Here is a 21,889-nt window from a genome sequence, read left to right on the forward strand (position 1 = left end):
CTTTAAAATTATATCGTATGAAACCTGTTAGGTAACTTGAATCTGTCTTTAATGTGAATTCTTTGGGTAGTAAATCAATTTTCCATTTTTTAAAAGTTTTAATTGCTGCTAGAGTCTCCTTTTCATGAGTAGTATATCTCTGTTCTGTTGGTGTAAATGTCCCTGAAATATACCTGCAAAGTAATTCCTTTAGGAAATATTTAGAATCTAGTGATTATTTTTCTTGTTCGAAGCTTTTTATAGCTTTCTTAGCCTTTAGACATCCTGACCAGATTGTGTTTGAAGTATCTGTTTCTATTATTAAGTAGTCATTTTCTTATGGAATATAAAGTTCTGAAAGCTTTTTACATAATTCTTTGACTTTTTGAATTTGCATATTATCTTCTTCTTTCCATTTCCATTCTTTTTAGTACTTATTTTTGGAAATAAGTTTTTAGTGTATTCTATTATATTCTTTAAAAATCATTGATCAAAAATATAATTTATACACCCTAAAAATTTTTGTAATTATTTTCTATCTTCTATTTTATTAGGGAATAAATTTACCTTTTCTAAAACATTTGGTTGAAGTTTTAACTTTCCTTGAGTGAATAGAATTAATTCAAGAACACTACAAGAAAAAGCGTGTTTATCGACAGCAAAAATCGACGGCTATTTCTGCCGTCGATAATTTTCGACGGCCTACTGTCGATATTACTAAAAAAATAATTGAAAATAAAAATATTAAAATCGACGGTCTGGTCGTCGATATTTTTATAATGCATTAATTTATTTTCCTATTATCGTCATAGGATAGACGAACCAGAAGTCGAAAATAAAATCGACGAATGTGGCGTCTATTTTATTATTTTAAATATCGACAACATTGCCGTCGATAAATTTGAACGGTCTAGATTACTTTCTAAAATTGGATGAACGGTCTAAATTTAATCTATATAATAGACGCCACATGTGTTGTTTTTTTTATATTAAAATCGACGAATATGGCGTCTATTTTATTATTTTAAATATCGACAACATTGCCGTCGATAAATTTGAACGATCTAGATTACTTTCTAAAATGGAATGAACGGTTTAAATTTAATCTATATAATAGACGCTATATGTGTTGTTTTTTTATATTAAAATCGACGAATATGTCGTCTATTTTATTATTTAAAATATCGACACCTTTGCCGTCGATAAATTTGAATAAAATCGACAAATAGGCCGTCGATTTTTATCACTAAAAACACATTTTCTCAACTCGTGCTTCCAAAGTTCAAAAACGCATACTTCCCTAAATTCAAGTTAGGTATTCTAGGTATCCTTTGATTGAATTCGCTTTCTCTTCAACACCGCCTCCGTCCGACACCACCACCGGCGACCACCATTGCCTACCCTCTCTCTCTTCCTTCTTCCCCATTTCTCCATTTCTTAGTTCCTGCGTGCGACACCCCTGTTCGTGGAGTCACCCTCTATCCGCGTCTTCAAGCACCGACAAGCAACCACTAGCGGCGGCGACCTTCTGTGCCACCGTGACATCACCACCACCCCACCGCCTCTCCGTTCTTCTTCCTCCTTTCATCAATGCAGGTTCCCTTCTCTTGTTCCCTGTCTTTCTTTTCTTTATTTTCACTACTTTTTAATTCTGTTATAAGAAATTTTGGTTAAGCTTAGGTTTGTTAAAACTTGTGTTTCTGGACTGAAATTGTTATTGGCTGCATCTTTATGAAATTACTGGGTTGAATGTTGCTTAGATTAAACTGAAATTTACTGTTTTGAATTCTGCACACCACATGTTCGGAGAAATGCCTGAATGGAATTTTTATATGTAAGGCTTTATTATTATGATTATTATTAGGTTTATTTTTTCAATTTTATAATATTTTGATAGAGTAAAATAGTAAATAGTGAATTGTATCTAGTTAGAGAAGAATCTAATAACACATCGTTTGGGTAATGAGCTCGATGGGGTTCAATGGTTGGTACCACACTTTGGTAAAAGCTAAGGCACATTTTGTGTGGTCCGCTAGTTTTAGTTTGTACTTGAGACACATACACTTTCTTCCAGTTCTATCTTATTACAAATAAATATTGCTAACTTATTTGTTGATCATTAAAAGTTTTCAAATGAAATGTCATGGTTCGAGTTTTGATTTTATTTAATCTATTTACCTTGATCAATTATATTTTCTGGTATTATTACTACACTGTTTAGTTTTAGATTATGGTGCTTATGGTATTAGTTCAACTTGCTAGTTATATTTCAATGTCTCTGAATTGTATGAATTAATTTATGATTAACAGATAAGATCCATGACAGTGGTCATCAGTGGACTGTTCTCTAGAATTAATAGATAAGATCCATAACCGTTTCATGAGTTTTGCTTAGGCCTTGCCCAATAAAAAAGGGCTCACATGCTAATTACCAGTTTGGTTTTTCTTTTTATTTTTAGTGTCCTTTTAAGATATTTGTTTTATTTGTTCATTTGTGTCTGCAACTATAGGCTTATAGCATATCTGAATTCTGAAACATGAGAATATGTCAGATTTTTCATTCAAATTAAGTACATATACGTGTAAAGTGTAACATTGACTTGTGGTGAAAGTTCAATTCATTAGCAATTAAAATAAAAAGTCATTAGCATATGAATCTTTCTTTTTTCTGGTAACTGTAGCATAAAAAGGCAATAATTGAATGCTAAAGCCTAAATTACAAAGTCTTTCAAAGTGTGCCTTTTGGACATGAATGATGATGATGATGAGTGTATATCTAAACTCCTACTTGGCTTTTGAGACTTCCACTCATTAATATGAAAGAAAATAAAGCTTTGTTTTCGTTTAAAACTCTGTTTCTTCCTACAAATGACCTATGCATTTTGTTCTGTTTTTCTTTTGAAATCTGGCACAAATCTATTGGCTCTCTGGATTCCATCCTCATTTTTATTAATAACAGTCTCAAGACAAAAATATAAAAATATTAAAATAATTATTTTTCTATTGTTTCAATACCTTATAGTTTATATAGTATTTTAACGTGACTTCCATTTCTTCTCAAACATTTAGAGTTATATCTATAGATTGCAATGATTCCCTATTCCTAACTTTATATTTTGATTTTCTAACAACAACATATACATTTGAAGCAGCTTTCTTAAAAGATTCCTTCTCTCTCTGGTGCTGCAAAGTTAGGGTTTTCTATGACCAGGTACACTACCCTTTTCATTTTTCAATTACTGCTTGCTGTAATTTTAGCTCAGGTATTAGCAATTGCCAATTTCTGCTTATTCTTCATGTGTTGATTGCTTGCTTGATTTCTTGTTAGCTAGTTTTAAGTTTGTTGGAATTTGAAATTCTATTACTGATTAAGCATTTTGTTACTAGCTGATTCTGTTTTCTGGTTTAGCTTCTTGGAGCTTAGTTAGTTTTCTGATATACTCTTTTACAATATTTGATATTTCTATGCAGCATTTCACAGTGAAAATTGTAGTAGTGTGGGTCAATAGAATCTTTTGATCAAAGAAACAATAGTGGAGTATTTGGTTCTTCAGCATATACACTATCACAAAGTATTGATAGAGTTTAAGACTCTCAGAAAAGTTATTCAGCATATACAACTTCAAGTAGTTGACCTCCAGGTTCCTAACGTAAATAATGAGGAAGACGATGAATATTTTGAATATTTTGTATTATTAGTAGATTGTAATTTAAACGAATATAAGTCTAAGTTTAGTTATTTATCTTGTCTTAAGTCTTTTTGATAAGTTTGTAAACTCATTATCTAATATTTAGTATAAATTTTATTTTTATATTTAAAAGTTTATTTGTCTTGTTATCTAATATTCTGTTTAAATTTTATTTTTATATTTAAAAGTTTATTTGTATTAACGGTTTACTATTTTTCAAATAGAAAAAAAAAATAAAACATATAACTATTAAAATCGACGGCAAAGTTGTCGCTTTTAAAAGTTAAAATAGACAAATCTAAATAATTAAATCGACGGCAAAGGTGTCGATTTTATTCAAGTATATATCGACGGCCTTGGCGTCGATTTTATTAAACAGATTATAGACAAAAGTGTTGTTGATTTTATTGAGTTAAATATCGACACAAAGGCTGTCGATTTTATTGAATCAATTATCGACAAAGAGGGCGTCGATTTTAAATAATAATATCGACGGCAATGTTGTCGATTTTATAAAGGATGTAAAATTCTCACACCCATATTACAGACGGAATGGACGTCGATTTTATTAAATTATTATCGACGACCATCAAAGCCGTCGATTTTATTAGCATTTTGAAAAATCGACAGGCTTTATAGCGACCAACTGCGCCGTCTATTTTGCCGTCGAATTTCAATATTATCGACGGCTAAGCCGTCGATTTGGCCGTCGATTTTAACGACGTTTCTTGTAGTGGAAAGTATATTTCTTGTTTTGCTATTCTTGCTTTCTTTTTGCTAAGAACTAATAATTGTTCTTTACATCTTTCTAATACTATTAATAATTTTTGAAAATGATCTTCTTTATTCTGTTTTGTAAAAATTAATATATCATCAATGTAAACTAAAACAAATTCATTTAACTCTTTTAGATTTTCTTCCATAAATTTTTGATAGATACCTGGGGCTTGTTTTAATCCAAATGGTAAAATATTCCATTCATAGAGTAACACACTTGTTGATTCTTTTGTTGGGCAAGTAAAAGCAGTTAATTTCTTTGTTTTTTCGCCTAAACGAAGTTGCCAATATCCTGATTTTGCATTGAGAGATGAAAACTAAGTTGCTCCTTTGATTTTTTCTAAAATAGAATCTTTTCTTGGAAGTTTATGAGCATCACCAACAGTTGCTTCATTCATCTTCTTATAATTAATTACCATTTTTCGTTTTCCCCTTTTAATTTCATTATTGTTTTCGACATAAAAGGCTGGAGCCGCATGAGGACTTTTACTTAATCTTATAATTCCTTTTTCCAAAAGATCTTTACATTCTAATGAGAACTCCTTTCTATCTCTTACAGAATAAGGAATTTTATTTGGAACATTTATTTCCTTTGTAGGATCTTTTAATTTAGTGCTTACTAATTCTTTGTTTGTATTTTTAATATATAAAAGATTATCAGCGCAAATTTCACCCAAAAGTTCTTCTATTTTTATTTCAAGATTATTTTTTGGGATATTTATCTGAAAATATAAATTTAAATAACATTTTTCTAATATAGAAAATATTTTAAATTTTAAAATCTTATCTATAGTAGTAGTTGGTATTTTTATACGTTTTGATTTTTGATTTATTGAAGAATCGTGTGGAGCTTTTAAAACTATATATGTTAGTTCTTGAATGAGTGGATGATATAACTTTAAGAAATTATTTTCTATGATAAAATCCATTACAGAATCTAACATATATATGGATGGAACAATAAACCTATAATTTTGAATAAATATTTCAACCATTTCTACTTTTTGATCAATTTTATGTATTGATTTGTCAGCTATTCTAACTCTTAACGGTTTTTTTTTTAATTTTTTCCAATCAAGTTTTATATTTGTACTAGCAAAGCATTGTGTTGCTCCAGTATCTATGAAAGCATTTATAAACTTTTCTGTTATTTTTATAGTAATAAATGTAGCATTATTGCTCAGTCTCTAAGTCTATTTCTGAGACATATTTAAAAATATAGTCTAAATTATTATCTGATTCTTCTAATGGTTCCATGAAACAAGACTTAAGCAATTTCTAATTATTTGGTAAGGTCCTTTTTATCCTTCTTTTTTGGACATTCATTTGCATAGTGTCCTTCTTCTTAAAAATACCAACACTTACAATTTTCTTTTTTATTTGGGTAATAGTTATTTTTTTGTCTTTTGTTTTTATTGTTATTTCTTTTTTCTCCAGTTTGGATAATATTTTTTTTCTAAATTGATATTTTTTTCTTTGAAAATTTTTATTAAGACCATATTTTTGAGGAATTTCTTCTTGATAGCAAATTCTAATTATATTTTCAAGTCTTTTTTGAGTTGCTTCTTGCATACAACGTTCTTTATTTCCTCTCTTATTGCAGAGGTTGCTCCGCCAAAATTATTTTCAATTGTTCCTCTATTTATTTCGCTTATAAATCTTCCCATTATAAATTCATTAGCAGGGTATGAAAATTTTGTTATATACATACTAAGATAATGGTCTTTATCTTCTTCTTTTAATTTATAATAATATATTCTGTATTCACATATATAAGATTCCACATTACATAAATCATATATTTGAATATAGCTAAATGATTTTTTGCTTCTTGATATTCTTTATTATAAACTTCTTGTCTATAATCTATAATATTTTTTCTGAAAAATTCTCTATACAGAATCATCATTATATGTAATATCTTATCATAAACTATTGTTTTTGTTGCTAATTCTTCTATTATTTGATTTTCTATTGATGTGATATAATCTCTTACAGTTCCTTTAGTATGAAACCCTATATAATTCCAAATATCTCTTCCAGACAATTCACTAAGTTTTGGATTAGTAAAGGCTTCTAATAAGAAGGAATTCAACCAGTTCTCGAAAATTTCTTTTTCATTCTTTTTACAGTCTAAATCGAGCATTCTTTCTCTTTCCAGTTCCTGGATTTTAGGAACGTATTTTGATGGCATTTTTGTATACTTTGAATTTTTATTCATAAATCCCTTTTTAAAAGCATAATTTTCAAAACTTGTTTCCCATTTAAATTGAGATTGATTATCCTTAGATGTTCCAGCTTCATTTTTTACTTGTATTGGAATTGCTGGTTCTTCATCACTTGAATAATCTAGGATATGTTCTTCATTTTCTATATTTTCAGAATTTACTAGTTCTTCTTCTATTTGAAATTCTTGTTCCATAATATTATTTTCTTGAGCCATTTTTAATTGTTTAAAAAGCATTGTAACTTCTTCTAATTTTTCTTCAATATTCATAATTTTAATGGTGGTTTTACTTTTAGTTCTGTTATGTTGGCTATATTTTGAAAATTTTCTTTTTTGAAATTATCTTTTTAAAAATATTTATTTAATATCTGTTCAATTTCGTTTATATTATGTTTCTCTTTTTCCTTATTTCTTTGAAATTTTATAGATACTAATATTTCTTCAAGCATATCTACTATAGAATTTAATTGGGGGTTAAAAGTATGATAAAGATGTGGAAAATCATTTCCATGATAATTTTTTTAGAAACTCCGTGAGAAATATAAGTTTTTTCAGGTTTTTGAAGTCCTTCAATAAAACTTATAGTAAAATAAAGATTTTGAGAAAAATCATTTTGTATTGATTTTAAGAATTCGGTATCATTACAATTAACATTAGTTAAAATCATTAGTTTTTGATCTATTAATTTTGATAATTTAATTATTTCTTCTCTTAAATCTTCTAATTTACTTTTTTCATTAAGTGACATTTTTTTTATAAAACGCTATGGTTTTAAGTGTTTTATAGTGAAAAATATGGCTTAAAATGTATGGTTTAGATTTTGCGACGTAAGCGTCTTTAACAAAAATTGTTTTTGAAATCTTTATCTTAGTGGTGGCCCTAAAATATTTGCCTTTTTATATAAAACAAAGGTTCACTTATTATTTAATAGAATAAAATTATCTAATATTGATAAAGTTTAATTTGTATAATATATAGCAAAAACATCCGTAGTAAAAATATTAAAAATATATATTAAAATTAACTATTAAAATTTATTATTAATATATTTATGTATAAATATATGTATAATTTAATTTATTTTTGATATATATTTATATTTTAATATATATTTTATATTAATAATTAATTTTAATGGCTCATTTTAAAGTACGTCTAGCATAATAATAAAAATAGAAGCCATGTAAATAACACTCATGACCATGAGCATGAATAACACTCTGCACGAAATATGAATAATAATGTGATGTATATGCATGAACGTGCAGGTTACAGAGACAATTATTCGGTCAAAGAAATGTGTAAATACCCAAAACACCCCTCAGAATTGGAATCATGTTACATAAGTAGGTAGCAGGATGTAACAATTTTCGAGAACCAAAATGCTTAAACGTTTCGTAACATCGAATCCAATCGAATACACACCTAATCATTGCTCAATGCTCATAGTACTATGAATATATTCGAATTCGAAAAGACAATTATTGGTCATGATTCACCTTCATGAATACATCGCTTATTTATGATTTTATCATGGAAACTGGAATGTTGTACTTGTCGTTACCATTTTGTGATTATGCGCGATAATAGGTAACGGATATTACTCCTTAATTGTCATTATATTCATCAAACTATTAGGAGTAACACAAAATAGAACTAGAGTAATATATGTTAATTGGAGGCTGCTAATTGATTTCAAATTTTGCCAGCTATGTTCATTCCAATGTTGGTTTCTAAACATGTTACATGTGAGTAGCTATCAATAGGACACACTATTTTTGGAGAAAATGTTGGAAACATTTTTTGAGTACTTCAAATTAACCAAATTCAATGGACTTTCTAAGACATCATACAAGTCGTGCTTCTTTCAATTAAAAAGCAAAAGATAATGTTGACTTACTTTATTGCTTAATTTTTAATCCTGATTTAATCTAAAATTATCAATTTTATTAGGATTTTTATGGTATTTTTCAATTCGACAAACTAATTATTACTTCATTACTTGTTGGTCAAAAAGTTGATGCATATACAAAGTGAAATTTGCATTTGACTCCCAGATACTTGTTTAATCGGATGAACCAGCTAACCACTCAACCAACTTAAGTTGGTTAAAAAATTATCAATCTAAAAAGCTTTTGATAAACTAATCCAAACACAAAACAAAAGTAGATAACAAACTCTTTAAAAGAAAAGGAATGTACAGTAGCAGATTCCAAAATTAAGATACTAAGCATGTCTATTTCAGTTTCCTCTCAAGTCTGTCAAAACTGCAATAATGTTGAGAGTGTGATTTGGATGACCAATGCATTCTAACACCACTAGTACTATTTCTTGCTGCCATTATTTCAGTGAGTAAGAACCTCTTCTTAGGCTCAGGCCTTTGCTTTGGAGCACTATGAGACCTAACCTTTGCCTTATATGACTGAGTATTGGCCATGTAGTTAGGGGAATTGCAGTAAGGCCTAAAGGACTCTCCACAAACACTCTTCACTGGTGTAGCCGGAGCATTCGTCAGACGAGGCGTGCTGCGAGCTGTTGCGATCTCACATTCATCCGTGTTCGAGTACCATTCCAAATGCTGAGGAGGATGCCTGCATTCAAGAACTGAGATTGCTTGATAGTGAAGGTGGTCTTTTTGAGTCTCAGACATAGTAGTTGTTGTGATTCTCCTTGATCTTGATTGTGGCCTGTATGTATCAATTTCAACATTCTTGGGGCTCTCATCAAATCCTTTCATATTTAAGGATGTTTCATAGGATTTGCTTGTTGGTAGTAGCCTCTTACTATGGAACTCACTTCTTGTTTCATCATACCATTGCTACAATAGAACAAAACATACCAACTAAGAAAAAGAACAATTATGAATAATGATGATAGTAATAAGAAGCAGATTTTACCACATATCTTCTTCCAGGAGTTTGAGGCCGAAAACTATTCGAACGGCGAGCTCTGGCGGCAACCTGAGCTCTTATTAGAGCTTGCATACTGTGAAGAGTTGCAGCAGCCCTTTTCCTAACAAGATAGCCTCTAACTAGAGCTTGTATCTTAACCAATCCTTTGAGTGCTCTAAGAGCCTTCCTAGCCTGAAATCAATGCAACAAAATCATAACCAATGTTTTTGATCTCTAAAGTAACATGAAATTGATGAGGCACTGTTCTATTCATTTCCTTGAACAAAGATGCTTTAATCAGATTCACAATGAACATACCAAGTAACCTCTGAAATAAGATTGGATCTTCAATGCAGCCCACTTCTCCCTGCTTACTGCCACGGCTATGGCACCCATGTTCTGCTCATTCCCTTTTTCAGCAGAGTCAGAGTCAGAGCCCCTGACTCCATAATTTGTAGAAGCATTTTGAGTCAAATCTCCATCTTTGGCAGACTTTGCAAAACTCCAACGTTTCTTCTCCTTCTTGTCAGTAGAAGCAGCCATTGAAGCACAATTGTCCTTCTTCAATCCCAATAACCCCTTCAACCACCTGCTAGCTTTTCCCATAACTTACTGGGGTAAGAAAAGAGAAAGTGTTTCAGAGTTAAATCAAATAAGAAGCTAGAGAGACAGAGGAGTATGTGTCATGTGTGGTGCATAATGCAAGTTTGGATTTAAAAAATGGAGGGACAAAGAGAAAGGGTTATAGTCTAACAAATTCAGTGAAAAATCTACAGAATGTGAGCATGTAGTGGAGACAAAGATTGACAAATGGTATAATAAGCACCAAAACTGAGATATAATAATATATAAAAAATAATGGGATAATTTTTTAAAAAATAAAACACTGACACACCTCGTGAAGAAGTGCATTACAAGACAAGAATGTCACAGAAACATTAGATAGGTACAATGCCAAAAATAAATGTACATCTAATTCTAAATATACAAAATTCAAAAAACAATGAGAGTGCCTATAGAGAAGAGTTTCTATGTTTCTGGGTGAGAATGATGGTTCTATGCTTACCTTGCCAATTTTGCTCAGAAAATTCAGATATGTTACAGTCAATGGGGATCTCTTTGCAATCAACTCTTGATTTGGACTTTGACTCATAACATATCATATCATGTCGTTACTAATAACCTATTTAATCGTATTTGACTGTTGCATTTCGCATTCAAATTTTGAAATTAATGTGTTTTCTTAGTATCATCAGTCCAAGGAAGTTGGACTGATTATTATAACAATTAACATGTTTAGTAATGTTTAGCTTAAGGAAGTTTCAAAGTCAAAACCATAGTACAAAAATATTCTGGTCTTAGATTAAGGTTCTTGTACCCATACTAATAAATAGAGGAAGGAAAAAAGATTAAAAAATAGCATAGTACAGATTACAGAACTGGGCCGAATATTGCATTTTTTTGGGCCAAGAGTAGAAGCCCAAAATAGTTCTAGAGAAGTAGAGCCCAATATTGGATATGTTTGTTAAAAAGTTCAACAAATGGGCCTCAATATATGACAAAAAAAATGGACCTCAATAAAGTATCTTATCTCTATTTATGCATTATTGCGTTATTGCTAACAGAATTTTCTTATTAAAAATAATTAGAAATCATAATTTTTTTAATTTTTATCTTTTAAATATTTTTCAAAAATAACAAACATATATAAACTTTTATTAAAAATAATTAAGACTCTTATATATTCTAATATGACTATGTTATAGTAACTATGTAATTGTTGTTAAAATTTAAAATTTTTTTAATATTTTGGTAACAATTTTTTTAAACAACACTTTTTAAAAGGTATCAACTGGTTAACCAAACTTTTTAATGAGATTTTAAGGTCAAAAAGGATGCCTGATGAGTGGAGAAAGAGCACCTTGGTCTACAAGAATAAGGGGGATATATAAAGTTGCGGAAACTATAGAGGAATCAAACTTATGAGTCATACCATGAAATTATGGGAAAGGGGGATAGAGCGGAGGTTGATAAAAGAGACACAAGTAACACAGAACTAATTTGGATTTATGCCAGACAGATCTACCACTGAAGTGATATACCTATTAAGAAGGATGATGGAGAGGTATCGTAGTAATAAAAGGGATCTACATATGGTGTTTATTGATTTGGAAAAAGCGTATGATAGGGTACCAAGGGAGGTCTTATGGAAGGTTTTAGAAAAGAGGAGAGTAAGGATCGCATATATTCGTGCAATTAAAGACATGTACAATGTGGCCACAACTAGTGTGAAGACTCAAGATGGTGTGACAGAGGAATTTCCTATTGCTATAGGATTACACCAGGGATCATCTTTAAGTCCATACCTTTTTACATTAGTCTTAGAAGTACTCATAGAGCACATCCAAGAGCCTGTGCCATGGTGCATGCTTTTTGCCGATGATATCATCCTTATGGGAGAGTCAAGGGAAGACATAAATAAGAAGTTGGAGTTATGGAGAGAAGCTCTAGAAGTGTATGGTCTACGTATAAGCCGTAGCAAGACGGAATATATGGAATGTAAGTTCAGTATGAGAAGGGAAAACACTAATATAGAAGTGAAAATTGGAGAAAACATCTTACGAAAAGTTAAAAGTTTTAAATATCTTGGGTGCATCATACAAGATAATTGAGAGATTGAACATGATGTAAATCATAGGATCCAAACAGGTTGGTCAAAATGGCGGAGTGCATTTGGTTCTATATGCGACAAAAAAGTGCCTTTAAAACTTAAAGATAAATTCTATCGCACCGCTATAAGACCGGCTATGCTTTATGGTACGGAGTGTTGGGCGGCTAAAGGGGAGCACGAACATAAGCTGAGTGTGGCAGAGATGAAGATGTTGAGATGGATGAGTGGTCATATGCGATTGGATAAAATAAGGAACGAAGATACAAGGGAGAAAGTTGGAGTAGCACCCATTGTAGAAAAGATGGTTGAATCACGTCTTAGGTGGTATGGACATGTGAGAAGAAGACCGATAAAACATCCAATCAGGAAGGTAAATGAGATGGAAGATGGACAAGGGAAGAAAGGCAGAGGAAGACCTAAGAAGACCATCCATGAGGTGGTCCAACGAGATCTACATGTAAACGGTCTCTCTATAGACATGACACATGACAGAGCACAATGGTATCGTTTGATTCATGTAGCCGACTCCACTTAGTGGATAAGGTTTTTTTGTTGTTGTTGTTGTTGTAATTTTAGTAATATTTTTTAAAACTCTGTAGCCACTAGAATAAACATGTTAATAATTATTACTTTTTGGAAATAAAAGGACACCAGAATTCAACTCAAAACACATGAGCTGAGGGTTGCACACAGTTTCAAATAATCAAATCACTAAACGCTTCATAATCTTGCTCAACTGGAAATTCTTGCAATGCTGCTGCAGTGTTCATTTTTTTTTTTATAATATTTTCTGAACTTTTAAACCACCTGATACATGCATAGCATATATAGTAGTAGTGATTGATTGATGTATGTATATGTCTGCAATATTGTCACACGATAATGGTGGTGGGTGGCATCTTGATGAAAACAGTTGGTAAAAGACACTCATCAGTAATCATGGGAGTCAGAGAAGAACGTGATAAGCATGAATGGTGCATTATATATGAGCATTACACTAAGTACAGAAATTTAAGTGTTAATACACAATTGCTTTTATATGAAATCTTTAAGCCAAGAAGTAAATATTTGGATTAAGAGCCTAAAATCCATATATAGGATTTATATTACTTTTGTAGATTCGTATCTGGAGAGTTTATAAAGGACAAGAATTGGACATTGGTTGTTTTCTATTACAGTACTAATTCATACCAATAAGGTTACACATAAGTGGACCAGTGAGTAGTTGTTGCTTTCCACTACCTTTATTATTCTTCCTATATATTCAATCTCATTCATTCCTTGGTTTGAAATGATGCAAAATTGCTTGCTTAAATTTAATATGTTGTTCACAAGATAAATTACAGAACTGAGTAATCTTTTTAGCTAACACATATCTTAGCTTCTGCCTAATTGATTATATATATTTTTTCATTGGAATAATTAATTAGTGGGACACCACCTAGTTCTTTTAGTTTGATGGATTATGTTCTAAACTCTAATTACCATGTTCATGGATTATTAGCAAAATGCATTGCCTTTGTGTAAACTTGTTTTATACATTTTTTACATTTAAAATTAAAAAGGGAAAGAAGATAAAATATATATATTTGGGTGCCACTCAGATAAAGACATCTGAAACGTCTTTTTTTAAAAATGTTTTTTAATAATTAAAATTTAATACATATAATCAATTAAATCGTGTGTTATTTTTGTCAAAATTAGTCCAACTAAATTAATTTGACCGAAAAAATAGTGAATCAAATTTTGAACGATCTAAATTAATATTATTTTTTATAAAAAATGACTACAATACCCTTATTATAAAAAATGACTAAAATATTCCTATTTTATATAACCTTGTGCCAGGACCTACGGGCCAAGGGACAGTCTCAGGTAGACAGTTTCTATGGGGCGTAGGCCTCCCAAAAGGTAATCGATATAAATCCTAACCCTATGACGATAGAGAAGTAAAGGGCTAGAATTTAAGTATATATATAATAGAAGTATTTTAGTTATTTTCTATAATAAGGATATTGTAGTCATTTTTTATGAAAAATAATATTAATTTAGACCAGTTTAAGATTTGTTTAATTATTTTTTTGATCAAATTAATTTGTCTACCCTAATTATAACAAAAATAACACCGTCTAATCGATTATATGTGTTAAATTTTAATTATTAAAAATATCTTTAAAAAAAGACGTTTTAGATGTCTTTATCTAAGTGGCTCCCTATATCTTTAGTTTGTACTATATAGGAAAATATACAAGAGAAATGTATACTAAAATCGATGCAAACATAATAATAATAATATAGGCTTTTTTTAAAGTATTAAATCTGGCCTGTTATTCAGCCTGACCTGACTTGAAATCTGTTAAAAGGCCTAATAATTTTTTTTACAAAAATAAAAATATTATTTAAAAAAATTATTTTTTAATAAATATATTTATATATAATATATCATATTTAATATTTATAAAAAATTTAACTTTTAAAGTATTTAAAATATACAAAACTGTTTATAATTAAATATAATAAATTTAAAATATTTTATAATTTTATTAATAATAAAAAAATTATTTATATATGTAATTATATATTAACAGGTCCAAGCAGACTTGACAGGTCAATCAATCTAATTAGTGAATCTGAGTCTGACCTACTAATATAATAAAGTTTTTATAAAAATTTAAGTGTGTGCCTATTTTATAATAGATTAAACCAGACCAGAGCAAATACAGATTAGACTCTTGATAGACAATCTGACTTTTTTTCACCCCTATATAGAAGGCCATTATGTAATGCTATATTTTATAGGTCAAAGAATGATTCGGTAATTAAGCCCAACTTAATCATCTCTCAATGCATTTTTAGTCTTCAGGTGTCATTAGGAATTCACCACTTTTTGATGTTGAAAAAAATGCAATGTTGTATTATTCTATGTTTATCTCATTATTATTGTTTCAATAAAGCTTATTTTATATACAATTTTATTTAATTTTTTGAAATTTATAGAGCTTATGATTATTACAAGAAAAGAGATTTATTTTAATATTGTCTTTTTTAATAGTCATAATTAAGTATAAAAATTAATATATATTTTTGACAAATATCACAAAAGTCAAATTTTTTATATTTTCTTGATGAATAATTTGACTGTAGAAAATTACTCCTTAATTTTAACACTTATTTTATTTCAATTTACTCCACTGTTCCTCTTTTTCTTTGGGCTCTGTCAATTTTGGCATCGCACTATTCTCAGTTAGGGATCATACTACTCATTTTTTATCTTCAAAATCTAAATTTTTTCTTCGATTTCAAAATCTCATCTCAGCACATTTTTTGTTAAAAATTTTTGTTGAAAATTTTTTATAGTCAATAAATATCAAAATAAATAATATTTTTGACGGTTAATAAATATCATAGAAAATATATTCTCAAATTTTTCTAACAAATTATTTTCGATAGCCAATATTTATTAAAATAAGATCGATTTAAACTTTTTTTATAATTACTTATATATTAAAAATACTATTTTTGATAAAACATTTATTAAAATATTTTCATAGTTAAAATAATATCAAAATTTGTTTTTTTGAAAAATTTTAATTCTTTTTTTACACATATAATTCTAAAAAATAATTTATATTATTGTAGTGTGATGAACTTGTTTTTTTTTTTTTTTTGAAAAAAGATGGTGGTATGGAGACAAGTAGTGATGAGTTATAGTGGTTAGTACGACACAAATTGCATTAAAAAAGATGAAGATGGCATTGAAATAATTGTAGTCATCATGAGTGGTAAGTAGTGGTTAGCACAAAATAAATTAAATTGCATGGCAAACAACAATGAAATGATTTCATTTTGAAAATGAAATCATGACACTGAAATATATAATGCAGATCATCTTAAGTTTTGGTTTTAAATATAATATCACAATTGAATAATATTTACAATAATAGAAGCTTCTTATTCTGATTTAGACAGGATTGAATCATTATGTTAATGAGATAATTGTAGATTTGGTAAACTTCAATATGATTAGTGGCTAATTTTTTTTCTTTAAAAATACTATTTGTATACCAAAATTAATAATAATATATTTGTGTATAAGTATATATATAATTTAATTATTTTTAATATATATCTTGTATTTTAATATGTATTATATTTTAGTGATTGATTTTGATATATATATCTAATATAGATAAATTTTTTATTTATTATAATATAGCCTTTTTGTTAAAAGTAAGGTTATTTCTTCTCTTTGAAAACTTAATGTATATGTTATTGAAGTTCATACTATATTATAATTAACAATTTGGAACTGCTAATAATCATATCTACAAAATATAATTATGCGGCTCTAACTAATTTCTTATTTTACAAGGTTTGTTTTCTTTTTAATTAGTTGGTAAACGAAATTTAGAAAAATAAAAAGAAAATAAAAACATATATAATTATTTATAATACATAAAAAAAAACATTAAGGTATTGTTATATTAAGTGATTGACATGTAGTATCATATTTATTCACAAAAATCCGGAATTCTAAAGTTATATACCTTATTCTAAAGTACAAAAGAATACACACAAGACCAGAGGCTTGACATAGTGATTGGTTGTGTTGACTAATAAGAAGGGCTCCCATTAGAATACTTATTATAGTGGTGAAAGTGATGACCCAAATTGTTGCCAATATTCTTTTGTTTTTTAATTGTCCACATAGAAATCAAACCCTAGTTGACAAGTTTTTCAACCTTGACCCACTTGCACAAAATGGAAAATATATTTACAAATAAATAAATAAATAATTACCAGAAGAATGTATGTTATCATATATCTTGCATGAAGATATATAGAGTTCCCATATAATTATTACAAGTATTATATGTTACCTAAATCATTTTGTATTAGCAATAATATAAGTTTAATTGTAATTAATTAATTTTATAGTAAAAATATATTAAAAAAATACATAAAGTATAACCACTTAACACATATTTTTTAAATTTTTATTTTAAAAAATAAGAAGTGATGAATATTTTTGCTTGCAGCTTAGCAAAAGCAAAAGGAAAAGCAAAAGCAAAATAAAAATAAAAATAAAAATATATTTCCACTTACATGTACACGATGATTACTTGTTTGGCCAAGAATATATTGAAGAGGGTTGGGTCAAAGAACAAAAGTTACAAACCCATTATATGATTATCATTTTCTATATATATATAAGTAATAGATAGAAAACTGCAGAAGCATGATTCCCATGGATTCAGAGGGTTTTGTAGGCAAAAGTAGTGTCCGACAAGTACGGTGGAGAAAAACAGAAGAAGATGAAGATGAGTCCATGATTATTATTGGTGTGATCTGATAATCACTACTAACTTCGATTGATTATTGCTATCTTTGTATGTTGTTAATTAACAGCTACGGCACACAGGCTCAAGCCAGGCAAGTTTTTGATGATAGATATGATGATGCATCATCCAAGCCTACAAATTGAACTCTTATTGATTCATTAACTTGAATTTATTAATTTCTCCTTTCCTTAAGTAATGGTTAATTCTCAGACATATGTAATATTCTAGAAGAGTTAATCTATTAATTAGTAGTGCTCTTTAATTTGTATTTCTTTTTCTTCCATCTTCTTGTTTCTTTTTAATTACATGTCACCGAAAAATATCAATTATTAATTATTAGAGTGAAATTTGGGTTCTAATTTAACTCTTTGTTGTGGACTACTGATAGTTATTCTTGGAAAATTAATATTCTTTAATTTGTAGCTATGCGGGTTTGTTTCTTTTGATCTTTATATAGAAACTAGAAGCTAATTAAGATGCATGCTAATTAAGCTACTGCTCCCTACAGAAATGCTAAAATATATATATTCAGTTCATCATTTGTTTTGGTTTTAATCATGCATGTCGTTATTATCACCTTGTAATTATTAGTGTGTATTATTCAGAATGAAATGCAGCTTAATATAGAAAAGATCATGAATTAGTATATATATCCACTCAAATTCAGGGCTACAATAAGTATGATAGATAAGGATTTATTATTAGAGTATAATGTTAGTTATAACTGACTAAATAATAAGACGTTGAATAATGTTAGTTATAACTAATTTTTATTATGTTAAATTTATTTAATTAAATTTGATTAACAAACAGATTTAGATGTGTAGTACTCTTCATATATTAAAAGGAAAAGCTATCTTGATCATCATTCAATGTTTAGGTTTTGGATGGAGAAATTAAAGAATGAAGGGTTCATGTGACGATCTTAATAGCAAGATTATTACACATATCCACTTGAATAATATATATTCAGTGTAGCTATGTAACCATGAATTAGGTTCATAAACCTTCTCCATCTATATATAATGCTACACTTTTTTTTAATTATATCTATATAATTATTCTTTTCAATTATCATATATATGATGAGTATAGATTATAGATATCACTATTAGAATGGGAAAGATTGGTTCTACAAAACAGAAGTAATGATTTGACATTGGAAATTGAGTGAGGTTCTAAATTATTGTGATGTCCAGTCATATCATCATATAATGCTAACAGAAAATGGAGCACACTGTTGGAGCTGGAAATTACTGTTATATGAATATAATATAGAAAACATTTCAAGTGCATCGGAGAGTATTGGTGTACCAGTTATTTTAACCGTTAATTTAAATTAATATATATTATATATTTTTATAATTCAAATTAACTGTTAAAATAATTAGTGCACCAGTACTCTCTATACACTTAAAATGTTTCCTATAATATAATTATCCGATCCATATATATATATATAGTAATTGCCGACACCTCTCTTCTAATGCTCTACACGGTTCCAACTTCATAAGCCACAGCATATATCTAGTAATTATCAATGGACTAGTAAATCTTGAATATAAAAGTTGTTTAATTTTATGGATTAAATTATCGAAATAGATATTAAGAGTGAAAGTATATCCAAATTTATGAGTACGATTGAAGGACTTGTGATTTCTAGTCTTAATTTGTTGTATTTATTTAATGATGATTATTCAATTTGATATTTTTCGACTAAAATTAACCATGTTATTATTAGGATTGAATAATAATAACAAGGAATAAGTATTATTTTGGTTCAACGAATCGAAACTGTTCCTATTGTAATTTTCGATTTAGAATCATCCTTAATGTTTTCTTTCGTATTAAAATCGTCATTTTTAATAAAATTTTTAATTTTATTCCTAAACTCTCCCCACTTTACTAAAATATTATAAAATTTTAAAAAAATAAAATAAAACACGCGTGGGGGAGGGGAAAGGACGCGGGGGGTGGGGGGAAGGGGAGAGGGGGAGGGGGAGCCACTGCGGCCGCCTTGTCGCTTCATCTGCACTTCGCTTTCTGCTTCTGTATCTTGCTTCTGCTTTCTAGCTTTCCTGATTTTGCTTTTTGCTTCTACTTCTTGCTTTTTGCTTCTGCTGCTTCTATTTCTTGGTTTGGTGGGGGTGTTGGTGGTGATGGCGTTGGTGTTGATGTTGATGTTGGTGTTGGTGATGGTGGTGGTGGTGGTGTTGCTTTTTGCTTCTGCTTCTTGGTTTGCTTTTGCTACTTCTTGGTTTTGCTTATGCTGATTTTGAGTTTTCGCATCTGTTTCTGCTTCTTGGTTTGGTGGTGGTGGTGGTGAGGGTATTTTTGTCCAAAAAAAAATTAAAAGGACGATTTTAATACAAAAAACGTTAAGAATGATTCTAAATCAAAAATTACGATGGGAACGGTTTCGATTCTGACCATCAACGTTAGGGACCAAAACAATACTTATCCCTAATAATAATTCTTCTTCTTCGATGAGTAAGAATTATAAGATAACTTTAGTTAGTATATATTGAAAAATTAAACCATCGAGTTTACAATAGAATTTTGACTTCTAATAAATACAAAATAATATGAATTTGAACACTACTTATAATAATGCACTCATTATATATTTTGTGAAAAGAAAAAATAATATGAAAGATTTTTTCTAACTAACTCTATAAGATGATGTAAATAAGTATATTATTATTGTTATTAACTTCAATTACAATTCTAGAGATGTATATAAAGTATCTCTATGCTATAACTTTAACGAATAAGAATAAAATTCTCTGACAAAAAACTCTTTACTAAATATTTTGAGTTCTCTCATATTAAAACTCATTTATTTTACTTCCTAAAATTACTTTTATCCTTCTTTTATTCTCACAATTCTCCACCTTGATCACAATTTGAAATCTACTCAAATTTTGGACGATCAACGTATGATATTCGTATCCCCATGCCTAACATGGAACAACATTGAGCAATTCCAAATAGTGTTGGAACTTGCTTCCTAACACTACTTTAGTCAGCATGTCTGCGGAATTTTCATCTGTGTGTACTTTTACAAGAGAAATGTTGCCTTTCTTTATAACATCACACACGAAGTGATATCTTATATCAATATACTTGGTACGAGCATAATGAACTTGATTTTTAGCCAAATGAATTGCACTTTGACTATCACAACTCAGATTCTCGCAATCTTGCTAAAGCCCTAAATAATCTAGAAGACCCCTTACCCACAACACTTCTTTCACCCCTTCTGCTACTGCCATGTACTCAGTCTCTGTAGTAGATAGTGCCACTGTAGCTTGTAACATCGATCGCCAACTAACTGGAGCACTGATGGGAAGCAGAAGCTGGTGAATTAAAAATTATTAAAATGATTATGTTGCAAGTATAGTTCTTAATTCACCAAAAATCTGCCTATCAATTTAGAAATATGTCACAGAGAGTTTAAATTAAAATTACTGGGAGTTTTAAGTCCCAGGTCGTCTCCCAACGAATTGCAGAGAAGTGTGCTATCTTATTAATCAGATGTTCAAGAAGTTGAGTTGAGTAAATTGGGATTTAAATTGAGGGAAATTAAATAATATGAATACAAGTCTTGACTAGGAATTGATTGGTTGGGATCTCTATCATTGATGGAGTGATTTTTAAGATTAATTTATAATTAATGGTTGCTTTGTTTGGTTATCCTTTACTAGGTAAGGGAAAGTTAAACAAGTTGAATTACTGGATCTGTTCACAAGTTACAACCCACTTAGTTCAAAGGGATTGGCGTCGGTGAAGGATGGTAATTCAACAGTTAAACCAATTACAAATTTTCTTTCAATCCTTCCAACTCAAGAGTTCCTTTTTAATCAATTCCCCATCAAGTAATGAAACTATTCACGCATTGTAAATAATAAATCCATAAAACCTGAAAGGGAATAAAAAAAGACATAGTTATTGAAATTGAAATTGAATGAAAAAGAAATAATCCTTGCATTAAATAATCATAAAAGTATCTGAATGACAAAATTGAACAAAAACAAGGAACATGGAAGAATATAACCAAGTTAAGAAGACAAACTAGAGTGATGAAGTCTTGATGAGGAAATAACTCTTCTCAATGTTCCAATGCTAAGATCAATTAAAGATTAAAATTAAAAACTAGAGAGAAAAATCTAAGAGAGAAAACTAGATCTCCAAACTACTGAATGAATGTCTGTTGTTTCTGCATATTCTCTGACTCTAGTCTGCTGTTCCGGGCCGAAAACTGGGCCGAAATAAGGTCCAAAATCGCCCCCAGCGAATTCTGCAGATTATGC

General features: G+C 29.3%; 1 protein-coding gene and 1 long non-coding RNA gene across 2 annotated transcripts; one reads left to right on the forward strand and one right to left on the reverse strand.

Annotated features, from left to right (window-relative positions):
- The first annotated feature begins 1,269 nt into the window (after window positions 1-1,269).
- On the forward strand, window positions 1,270-3,800 carry LOC114924279 (uncharacterized). The gene is made up of 3 exons (XR_003811292.2): window positions 1,270-1,575; window positions 3,132-3,190; window positions 3,451-3,800. It is a non-coding gene; the product is annotated as an uncharacterized lncRNA (long non-coding RNA).
- Window positions 3,801-8,818: 5,018 nt separating this feature from the next.
- LOC112704086 (protein IQ-domain 26) lies at window positions 8,819-10,301 on the reverse strand. Its single transcript, XM_025755644.2, has 3 exons — window positions 9,882-10,301; window positions 9,570-9,755; window positions 8,819-9,490 (listed from the first exon to the last, which is right to left on the reverse strand). Exons 1-3 carry the CDS (start codon window positions 10,167-10,169, stop codon window positions 8,909-8,911), a joined length of 1,056 nt encoding a protein of 351 aa, XP_025611429.1. The 5' UTR covers window positions 10,170-10,301; the 3' UTR covers window positions 8,819-8,908.
- Window positions 10,302-21,889: the final 11,588 nt, after the last annotated feature.

The sequence above is a fragment of the Arachis hypogaea genome, chromosome 7 (assembly GCF_003086295.3).
Source record: "Arachis hypogaea cultivar Tifrunner chromosome 7, arahy.Tifrunner.gnm2.J5K5, whole genome shotgun sequence".
NCBI classification, from domain to species: Eukaryota; Viridiplantae; Streptophyta; class Magnoliopsida; order Fabales; family Fabaceae; genus Arachis; species Arachis hypogaea.